Source organism: Glycine max, chromosome 20 (genome assembly GCF_000004515.6).
Source record: "Glycine max cultivar Williams 82 chromosome 20, Glycine_max_v4.0, whole genome shotgun sequence".
Taxonomy (NCBI): domain Eukaryota; kingdom Viridiplantae; phylum Streptophyta; class Magnoliopsida; order Fabales; family Fabaceae; genus Glycine; species Glycine max.
Genome location: NC_038256.2, coordinates 1,387,115 through 1,398,946, shown reverse-complemented (window position 1 = coordinate 1,398,946; position 11,832 = coordinate 1,387,115). Strand labels below are relative to the sequence as shown.

Sequence of the window (11,832 nt, the reverse complement as noted above, 5' to 3'; positions counted from 1 at the left end):
AAGCTATAGATAATAAGATAAATAAAGTTGTCTCTGGATTTAAAAAGATGCAGTCAAGCATCTAGCAAGGTATAACATCCTTCAAGTAGAGGATTATTTTCATAGATAAAAAAGTCCTAGAACTAGAACCGGAAAAGAAAGTTGCTACTGCTGCAAGAAATTTCAAGGAAGCTGCACGAATAGCTACTAAAGCAAATTCATTGTGTGTTGAAAAAGAGAGCATTCAAATAGATATGGATATGACTACATTAAATCTTGAGCTACTAAGAGAGAAACTTGGACTTGTCAACCACTGATACAAGGAGGAGTGTTGAACGTGTATCAGTAATTGCCTATCAGTTTGTTATTTTCTATTAATTGTTTGACCAAGTTTTTAGGATTAGTTGTTTTATTTTCTATTACTTAGTAGTTATTATGTTAGTGGTTGGTTATTGTTATGTTAGTGGTTTGTTATTGCTATGTTAGTGGTTGGTTATTATTTAGGAAATCGGTTATTATTACTTCTTTCTGTTATAATAAATTTGTATTTAAACAGATAATCATTCAATAAAAAAGTGTGCATTCATCTCCCTTAATTTTGTGAGTTACACTTATTTTACAACAGGATTGTTGAAGGATAATTTTAGGTGAAAGGTTTAGAAACAAAATGAAATTTGTTTTCTCAAAAGTGAAGTTGATGATATATATTTGGTTAATACATGTTTTGGTTGATTAAGTATTACATTCATTCTCAGCAAGATCTACAACGCTCTTTTAGAATCTACATGGTATGACCATTTTCATCCTTTGGTTGTTTTTCTCTTTTAATTTGTTCAGGTTTGGTACATTACACATTTTACGGTGCACAAATGCAATGAGAAGATTAACAAAATAAAAGAAGATATATGAAAGAAAGAAAAAATCTTAGTTTCTTTTTACTTGACTTGAGGCCAAAAAGGAGGCAGCTGACTTAACATAACTATTTATACCTAGGGTACTCAGCCTATTATTTGCTCTATATTTATTTATTTATTTATTTTTACTAAAAAACTTTTTAAATTTATTTACGAAAAATTGGGATGTTACACATCTGGCTCGGGATAACCTGATCGGTTAAGGGTAAACCCGGCAACCTGGGCCGGTTTTTAAAACCCATTTCGCTTATTAAAAAACAAAAAAAAAAGCTCCAAAAAAATTCAGGACTTGTGTAATTGTGTTATTGAATTATAATTTGTGGACTTGTGTTGTCAACTTTAATACTTCAATTGTTATTTTGGATTTTAGAGTATGAGTGAACTTTTCTTAATTAAATAATGTTAGTTATATACTTATATATAATATATGCATATATTATTTTGAATTTTTTAATATATATCAGGTCAAACAGGACTAATCACTAGCCCACTGGTTGGACCACTGACCCATTAACTCATTACCTCAATCGGATCAATGATTAGACCAATTTCATAACTTTGTGTAAAATAGTTTTTATGAGACTAGTTTTTGTACCAGGAGTAGTTCATGTTTGTTAGGGCAATAAGTTAAAGTGCACAGATGCAAACCTACCTATGTGACACCCTCTACCCCGATATACATATTTATATAATATAATACATGGAAATGTGAAATTATATAAAATTATTTTATTCAATAAACATAAATAAGCTCATGTGGGTAAAAGGTTTATATTTGCATTAATCACTAAATTAAAAACTTATCAATTAAGGATATAAAAACATTTCTGACTCAAAACAAAGTCGTCTAAGTTTACAAAAGAACTCAAGTTAAGCATCAAAATAAAATAAAGTAAAATAACACATTCAAAACATCATGCAATTAAAACAAAAACTCATGTCTCAATGTCACATCCTATCAGAACATTGTGTTTCAGTGTCCTCTAGTACGAGGTTCCTTAAAGTAATCCACCTAGTCCTCTGCTCCCACGAACACAAGGTTCGAGATCATCACAGGATCCAAATACAAACAACACACAAGGAGTGTGTTATCACATTCCTAAACATGTAGAGATAACACACCCACCCACACACACACACACATAAGATAAGTATAACAAGTTTAACTTAGCACAATTTGTATCATTTCAATACTCAACACGTAACATCACTTGTCTCAAGGATTTAATCACAAAATCACATTCCACACCTTCACATTAATCACGTGTTCAGAACAATGAATCTCAAGTACAACACATCATCTCTCACTCACACAATTCATTACTCATCATCACGTAACAAGTCACAATGATCATTACACAGACATTATGCAACAGATACACTAAGACTCAATCCTATATGCAATGTGGTACCATGTCAGTGAAAAACCTCGTCGGACGCCTAGTAGTACATGATAAGACAGACCACACACTTGTAAGCCAAGTCACTTTCACTAGGTAAAATCATAGAGAGACCAGTCAGGGTCACGCGGTTTTGTGAGAATGCTCCAACCATATGGGATTGCACAGGCTTAAAGGAGCACTCAAACCGAGTGTATTTACCCCCAAGGCCTAGACTCTGAAGAGTCCGTCAGGACCTCTCCCTCCCAATTCAAGTTCAACCCAAAAACATTTTAACATGCAAACTCTATCTATAAACTATACAAAACACATGGTCCCTCAATTGTTCTCAAAATAATTTTAACTCGTCGCGCCTCAAAGTGATTCAACTTGTTGGGTTCCCACAGTGGATCCCATCATAATACTCGTTGTGCATTAACTTGTTGCCTTAAAAAGGTCTTACAGCCGTGAGATTGTACGATTCATAGCTTACATCATCTCAATACATGTGAGATCTCTCAATTTAACACATACTCAACTTGTTACTTACACACAGTTCATCACACTTTCATAATCCTAAGACATCACATTATTACGTCTCGTGCATCATATACATATCACACAGTAATAATATTAATATGTCATGCTTATATAACTAATCATCTCATTAAAACAGACATTTAAAATCATATATGAGCCACTAGAGTTTGAACTATGCAATACATACAACTACTCAATCGTTTTCAAAATTATTTTAACTTGTCGCGCCTCAAAGTGATTCAACTCGTCAGATTCTCACAATGGATCACATCACAATACTCATCTTGCAAAAATTCATCGCCCTTAAAATGTCTTACAATTGTGTGATTGTACAGTTCATAACTCACAACTCAATGTCATCATCACTTTACACTTCACAATAACATGTATAATCACATTGAGGAACGTATTAATCCCACATTTGTTCACAACACATGTCTCATCACGCCTTCTAACTAATACATTGTCGCTTCTCGTACATTATATATATATACATATAATCATACAATATCATACAATAGCAATCTTTCAACATTTAAGGCATATAATCATTCACTTATCAATAATAGAATAGAACATGTGATCACATCATAGGGAACAAAACCCCTCAATCAATTTCCAGAAAACATGCAAGAATCAAGAATTTCCAAATTTCTAGATTTTTAACATTCAAATTCAAACACTCAATTAAACCATCCAATTCATATCAGGGCATCAATTGACCCGTCAAACGTGAGCAATTCATAGTTATCATTGTACAAGAAAAATTAGAACGCATAAAAAACATCCCAAAATTAATTCCAATTTGATTCTCTAAGGACCCCTACACATGTTCGCCCTTACCTCAATTGCAATAAACTCATCCCTTACCTCTAAGCGGACTCACATGTAAAGTCCGGTAGGGACAATGGCATCTCTAGTGGTTTCCTAAGATTCCTCAAGTTTTTTCTTTGGCTGCTTTGCTAGAATTTCCAAGTGTTAAAGAGAAAAAAAAAAGGGATTAAAGTCTCAATTTCATTGTCTCTGTGAGATGGGTATTTTTCTCTCTACAAGCATTATTTCACAAATCTTAATGGTGCAAATGTGCGAAAATGAGTTTCGAAGGTAGTGTACTATATTCAGAACGATCCAATGGTGAATGAGTTCGAGATTGTAGTTTTACTGGAACATGTTTGGATATATGCGGGAAAAAAAAGATTTTGGGAGAGAAAGAAGAAATAATGAATTTGGGAGGAAGAGGAAGCGTAGAAACATACATATAGTAAATGTAAAAGCTGACCTAATATGTTTCTATTTATAGTTAGGATACTCTGAACATATTATTTACTCTATTTTTTATTTTTTTATTTTATAAAAAAGAACTCTATTTTACTATTTCATTAAATAAATAACCAATTAAAACATCTTTTTATTATCTAAAACATCATTTTACTCTATTTATTTTTTAATACTATGAAACTCTTATTTTAATTAACAAAAACTTTTTTCTCTCGTTTATTTAATGTCTAAAAACTTTATTAATTTTTAAATAAAACTCTTTTTATTTATTTTACCCAAAACGGTGTTACAACCTATACCTGAAAATTGAAGATTATAGATTGTATGAGGAACCGACAACTACTTTGTCCTTTGTTGAAGCTATTTTTTGTCTTTGCCGGTGCCAAATCAGTTGTTTATTCACATATATACGAATTTGTTAGTATTCATCTAAAGTGTATATAAAATTTGCATATTGGAAGAAGTAGACATCACTTGGGAAATCATACATTTTGCTCACAAGTGAATATAAGGAAAGTTTTTACTTGTCAATATGTTTAGAAGCAAACGAAAAAACCATAAAAATAGTAAGTAGAATCCAAGGGCTAAAATGTAACTGAACTGAACTCAAAACCTTCAGGAGTAACTCAGCTTTAACCAGAGTTATAAAATTATACTCATATTCTTATGAATGTCGCAATTGAACTAGAAAAGAAATATACTGTTTGAAGAGCATTCTGATTAGCCTGCACTTTGGCCTTTAAATGGAGATTTTTTTTGGATAAGATAAAATCCAAGATTATTTGTCTTCAATTTTTTTATATGCTCCAGTAATATATATCTTGCACATGCTATATCCACTGATTACATGTCATTTAAACAAACTATCTAGGAAATCAAATGGCATTGGCAGAAGATTAATAAATAATCACTAGCAATAGAACATGTGCTTCTTGATGTTTTCATTAAGTTTAGGTAGAGATGCTGTCTTTGGAGGAGGAGCTCTGGATAGTGTAGATGTGCTTCTGAACAAAACGTAAGGACTCTGATCTCTCAAGGTAGAGTCTGCCTCTATATTTGGTTTACCTAATGAAATTCGTATTTAAAATGAACACTTGAAGCTGCATGTTTAGAAAGCTGACTGGGACTACATTACTACACAACTTTATAATCTGCATCCTTTCACTATATGCCAAGGGTCAAAATTTTGAGCAATCATGGGAAGCTTGATGAAGAGATGGTAGGGTTGTTACGAAATTCTTAGAGGATAATCGTAAGGTTGCTGCTTTGACAAAGGTGGAGAAGCCTGTAAACCGTAGTTACAGCCTGTAACTAAGGTCAAAGCTTTGTCATTTGGGGAGAGGGCTAAGCTGTTGAATTATCCAATGGGACAGAGGTTGTTTGAGATAATGGCTGAGAAGGAGAGTAATATGTGTTTGGCTGCTGATGTTGGAACTGGAGCTGAATTGCTTGAAATTGCTGAGAAGGTAGTTCTGATATCTTTTTTAGGAACAAGTGCTATTTTGTTCACTTGGATCATCAGCTTGCAATGTATTTTCTTACTTAGAACTTGTAATTTTGTTTTCTTGCTTATATACATGAAAGAATCCTGTGTTCTCTGGCTTATTAACATCAACTGGATTCTAATTAGAAGATTGGTCATGATCATATATTTTCTTTTAACTAATTTAAACGGTTTTCTCTTTCAGGTTGGACCTGAGATATGCTTGCTGAAGACTCATGTAGATATTTTTCCAGATTTTACTGCTGATTTTGGCTCTAATCTTCTCTCAGTATAGTGCTAAAAGATGCTCTCCTTTGTCTATATGCCTTTTTTCCTTCACAGGATAGCACAAGAAACCTTTTGGTTTCTGATATTATTGACATTAGCACACTAGAAGATTTGCTTGAATTTATTCAAACATGATGCCAATTCCTGCCTTTAACCAATGATAAGGGTGTTTTGTACTGTGAGCATTGTGTGTGATAAGTTTCAGGCAATCTTGTTCATTTCTGGTCTAGTTGATCTAATATATGCTTTATTTTACTGAAGATTGCAGAAAAAGATAACTTCTTAATCTTTGAGGATCGTAAATTTGCTGATATTGGCAACACAATGACCATGCAATATGAAGGGTAAGACTGCTCAACTATCATTGAATCTTGTTCTGGCTTCCTCTTAGTCTTATCTATTTCTGCATTCAATATGACTTTTTATTCCATTATCTCAGAGGGGTCTTTCGTATATTGGATTGGGCTCATATAGTAAATGTTCACATAATCTCAGGTCCTGGAATTGTAAATAAATTGTCATCATATTTGCTGATGAATCCTGTCGAGAACTAATAAGGAGGGTGTTGATTCTGCAGTACAGAAATTGGTTGCTTATAATAACAGCTTGTGTGAATTCCATTTTTCCATTTTTTGCTTAAGGAAGTAAATGCTTGAGTGATACTGAAGAAAGTGAATTCCATTTGTTTTTGTAGGTGAGTTAATTATTGGATTTGATTGTTCACAGCTTCTATAGCCTTAAGGAAGTTTTACTTTGAGAACTTGTCTGGTAATTTAAAGAATATTATGATGAAACCTGGTCATGTATTGTTTTTTTAAGTCTCCAGTTTTCCCCCTTTATCTACTGCTATATTTGAACTATGGGCAAAGGGTTTCTGAAAATGAATTCCAACTTTGATGAGTTACTTGAGCTGAATCAGAAAGGAGATACAACAGAAATACTGGCATGTTTGTTCTGGTTTTGATTGCAGTTCTTCTGTTAGAGTAAAATGTAGGAGAAAAAAAGGCTAGAAAGAAGAGGAGGACCTGTGATTGCAATGAAGATGATGGTGATGAGCTGCTAGATTATGACTCAGCAAGCCATAAGTTGGTTTCTCAGTCAAATACTAGAAGTTGGTTGCTTTATATATGTGAATTTGCATTTTGGTGAAATCATTTGATTCTATTTGGTGAAAGCATTTGAATTTGCATATGTGAAATTGAGTTATAGTTTCACTCTTTTGATTCTTTTTTTTTTTTTACCTTAACTCAGGTTCATATCATAGTGCATGCCTTACATATTAATTGACTTAGCTCATGTGCACCTTGATTTAGTTAAGAACAGAAGTTGCTGCAAATATTGATGATTCTGAAAAACATTTGATGTACTTTACACCAAATTGGCTTAACTGTAGCAACATATATTGGTCTGATTATATTTTGAATTACAGGTTGAATTTATTGTAAAAACAAAAACAAAAACAAAAACATTTTAAGAAATTCATCTCAGGTTGACGTTTCAAATCTACTTTATTATTTAAATGGTCAGATAATTATTTTATTCTTTTATCTTATTTATTTTTCTTAAAATGATTTTTTATTTTAAAAAATAAAATTATTTTGATCATTTATCTTATTTAAAAGGTTAAAAATGATCATTTATCCTCATTTAAATTAAGACTTTTATTATATGAAAATTTAATGTGAACCTTTTTCTTCAATTATATATTTTTAGTTGAAATTGCTTGATACTAAACAAGAAATTCACACGAGAACGATAAATAAGATATATAAAATTAATGTGAATTCTTTTTAGAGATAATTCAATAAAAATCCGGTGATTAAAGATATTTTCATTTTTAAATGAATTATCACTATCACTAGTATTTAATTAAAAGAACGTTAGTTGGTGGTAGACGTACGACACTTAGGTCAGTCCATACACGTTACACATGTATATTGTCAACGACACCCACCTCCCTATTCCTTAAAGCACTTATCTTCTTCTGCTTCTTCAATGCCATTCTCATCACCGTTTTTTTATGTTTCTTGTTGGTATCCAAACCCAAAGGATTTTTACCAAAGTATAGCTATTAGTTCAGTTCATATATTACACTACAGAGTGCATATACTCAAATATACACTAGTAGATGATGGAGTCAACGACCCACAAGTACCCCTTCATAAAAAACTATGCCTTTTTCTACTTCTGCTTCTTTCTATGTCCTCTCTTAGTCTCAGCTTCTTCAAAATCAACCAATTCATTCCCTAAAGAAGCATTCCCAACAAAGCATGGTTACCTTCCAATAAGTCCCACTTCAACTTCTTCCATTTTCTATGCTTTCTACGAAGCACAGAACTCAACTTTACCTCTCTCTCAAACTCCACTTCTCATATGGCTCCAAGGTGGTCCTGGCTGCTCCTCCATGATTGGAAACTTGTATGAACTTGGACCGTGGCGTGTCACCGAATCACTCACCCTTCAACCCAACCCTGGTGCTTGGAATAGAATCTTTGGCCTTCTTTTCCTTGACAATCCCATTGGAACTGGCCTCAGTGTGGCCTCAACGAGACAAGAAATTCCAACGGATCAAAACGGCATTGCAAAGCATCTTTTTGCTGCTATAACCAGGTTTGTTCAACTTGACCCCCTTTTCAAGAATCGCCCTATTTATATTACTGGTGAAAGCTATGCAGGGAAGTATGTGCCTGCAATTGGGTACTATATATTAGAGAAAAATGCAAACTTGAATGTTTCTGAAAGAGTGAATTTGGCTGGTGTGGCTATTGGGGATGGATTAACTGACCCCGAAACTCAAGTGGTTAGTCATGCTGTGAATGCTTATTATGTTGGATTGATCAATAAGAGGCAGAAGAATGAGTTGGAGAAAGCTCAATTGGAAGCAGTTAGATTGGCCCAGATGGGGAATTGGAGTGAAGCAACTGATGCAAGAAACAAAGTCTTGAAAATGTTGCAGAGCATGACAGGGTTGGCTACTTTATATGACTATACAAGGAAAACACCCTATGAGGATGATTTGGTTGAGCAATTCTTGAACATTGGCGAGGTGAAGAAGGCCTTGGGGATCAATGAATCATTTGCATATGAGTCATGCAGTGATGTTGTTGGGGATGTATTACATGCTGATGTGATGAAAAGTGTGAAATATATGGTGGAATACTTGTTGAGTAGGAGCAAGGTGTTGTTATATCAAGGTCAGCATGATTTGAGGGATGGTGTGGTTCAAACAGAGGTTTGGGTGAAGACAGTGAAATGGGAAGGGATTGTGGAATTTCTGAATTCTGAAAGAAAAATATGGAAGGTTAATGGAGAGCTTGCAGGGTATGTTCAAAATTGGAAGTCTCTCACCAATGTTGTGGTTTTGGGGGCTGGTCATCTTTTGCCTACTGATCAGCCAGTTAATTCTCAAAAAATGATAGAAGATTGGGTTTTGGAAAGGGGTTTGTTTAAATAGCAGGAAAATGTTTCAAGAAATTTCACTTCGTTGTATTTGTAGTGAAACTAGCGACATTAAACCGTGAGTGAGAGTGAGATTACTAATGGATGAGGTTTAAGAATCTCATTTCAAGAAAATGAATGGCTTAGCAGGTTCAGTATTTTTTTTTTTTCTCTGTATAATTCTATGTCATTATTAGTGCACGACTTAGCTATGGAGAGTTTCCAATTTTATATCAGAACTCAAAATTACATGTAAAAGCAAAAATAGTTTTAAATGTCACCAGACTATTGCTAAAACAAATTCCTTAGCCTTATTTCCTTTAACGAAACAATCTTTCAAAAGGCCGGTGTTAACGTAAAAGTGGATGTGCATCTGGGGTGGGTATAATAAAATCGATACATTTTTTTTTGTTAATGCCTGCGGCTAGACAAGATTACTCTGTGTTTTGCAACAAGAAACAAAAATGGACTAGTATCATATTTTTTAATATGGAAGTGAAGGAAAGTTTAGGATTAAATAACTTTTGATCCAGTAAAATATGGTGTTTCTTTATTTTAGTATTTTTTTTTTAGACTTTGAAGATTAATGTTTTCTTGTATTAATTCTAGATAACAATGTTAATTGATGACTTAATAATATCATTAAGAATCAATTGATTTACCTTGTCATTAAGAAGAAGGTCAACAAGATACGGGTATTTTTTTGTAGTTAAAAAGTGTCACCCTCCCTTCATAGTCCTTACCACATTACTAGAAATCGCTTCATAGAATTTCATCAACACTTGGCCTTTCTCGTTAATCTTATGCACCCATTCAACGCTCTCACGGACACCCCTAGAACTAGCTTAGTGAGGCTATTTCCTTCAACTATTCAAGGTATGCCATCATTTATGATGTTAGTCATTTTGGTGGTAGAATAGTTGAGATTTTCCTAGCTTTATTGAGTTCAGTTGTTCCCTTAAGCCTTAGGCGCCAATTCAGAATGAGTAGAGTTCAAGTTATGGAACTTCCAGGAGCATAAAGATAGGAATAATGATACATGAATATTTTATTATATTAAATATTTTATTAATATTTTTTTTATTTTATTTTTTTCTATTATATCATAAATGTGTTGGATAACATTATTATCCGTGAATGTCCATCAAATATGTTTTTAAAGATAGAAAGAAGATTTCACTTGACGTATTTAGGAATTCCGACACTTTTCATTTTACTTGAATAAACTTTTCAATAAATATTTATAGAAAATAAAATAATTTTTGAAAAGTTAATATTAACTAGTGTATAAATTAATTTACAAAATCTCTTTAATTTAATTTTTCTAAAAAATGATTTTAATTTGTGTAAAAACTAACTTTAATTTATAAAGAAAAAGTTAATTCATTTTACTTTTTGTAATTTTTTCCCCTTGTAAATATTTCTAAGTTTAACTTAAGCTTGTTCGATGCATTTGTTGGATAATTGGAGAAGGCTCAATTGGAAGCAGTTAGGTTAGTCCAGGTGGGGAATTGGAGTGAAGCAACTGATGCAAGAAACAAAGTCTTGCGAATGTTGCAAAACATGACTGGGTTGCCTACTTTGTATGACTATACAAGGAAGGTTCCTTGTGAGGATGATTTGGTTGAAAATTTCTTGAACATTGCTGAGGTGAAGAAGGCCTTGGGGATCAATGAATCTTTTGTGTATGAGATATGTAGTGATGTTGTAGGGGATGTCTTACATGCTGATGTGATGGAAAGTGTGAAATATATGGTGGAGTACTTGGTGAGGTGGAGCAAGGTGTTGTTATATCAAGTTCAACATGATTTGAGGGATGGTGTGGTTCAAACAGAGGTTTGGGTGAAAGCAATGAAATGGGAAGGGATTGTGGAGTTTGTGAATGCTGAAAGGAAAATATGGAAGGTTAATGGAGAGCTTGCTGGATATGTTCAGAATTGGAAGTCTCTAACCAATGTTGCGGTTTTGGGTGCTTGCCATCTTTTGTCTACTGATCAGCACTGTTAATTCTCAAAAAATGATAGAAGATTGGGTTTTCGAAAGGGGTTTGTTTAAAAGTGTGCAGGATGAAAATGTATCTAAGAAGTCTATATTTGTTATGTAACTATTTGAAATTCATCACGAATTATATATATATATATATGTCATGGTTCCAGTTCTGCTGTGAATGAATAAAAGTAAAAAAAAAAAAAAAAAGTATTGTTAAGCAATTTGTATGTCTTGTAAGTAGGTTTAATTTTTTCATTTGACAATTTTGAATTCATTATTTATGATGATTAATGTTTTGCTGTGGAAATACCTTGCTAAAATTATAAGGAAAGATCACTACAAATTCAATGATGAATTTAAGTTGGGATGCGAGATTACAGGGTAAATATGGGTCTCTTATTGCAGATTTACAGGAATACAAAATTACTTGCATTATTAGATCTATTTACTCAGAAAACTAAATATAGTAAATTTAATGTAGCAAACAAAACACGGAATCCCAATTTGTCCAAATTACCATACTTAGAAGTTGTCATAAAGGGAA

The 11,832-nt window shown here is 33.0% G+C and overlaps 2 protein-coding genes and 1 non-coding gene across 3 annotated transcripts; all 3 read left to right on the top strand.

The window, feature by feature from the left end:
- The first annotated feature begins 4,257 nt into the window (after window positions 1-4,257).
- On the top strand, window positions 4,258-7,043 carry LOC100781352 (uncharacterized). The gene is made up of 3 exons (XR_005890179.1): window positions 4,258-5,127; window positions 5,267-5,556; window positions 5,779-7,043. It is a non-coding gene; the product is annotated as an uncharacterized protein (transcript).
- Window positions 7,044-7,765: 722 nt separating this feature from the next.
- On the top strand, window positions 7,766-9,535 carry LOC102663282 (serine carboxypeptidase-like 50). Its single transcript, XM_006605421.4, has one exon. It carries the CDS (start codon window positions 7,990-7,992, stop codon window positions 9,313-9,315), a length of 1,326 nt encoding a protein of 441 aa, XP_006605484.1. The 5' UTR covers window positions 7,766-7,989; the 3' UTR covers window positions 9,316-9,535.
- A 1,134-nt stretch (window positions 9,536-10,669) lies between these two features.
- LOC102663142 (serine carboxypeptidase-like 50) lies at window positions 10,670-11,457 on the top strand. The gene has a single exon (XM_006605420.4). The coding sequence runs from the start codon at window positions 10,851-10,853 to the stop codon at window positions 11,304-11,306; it is 456 nt and encodes a 151-aa protein (XP_006605483.2). The 5' UTR covers window positions 10,670-10,850; the 3' UTR covers window positions 11,307-11,457.
- The last annotated feature ends 375 nt before the right edge of the window (window positions 11,458-11,832 follow it).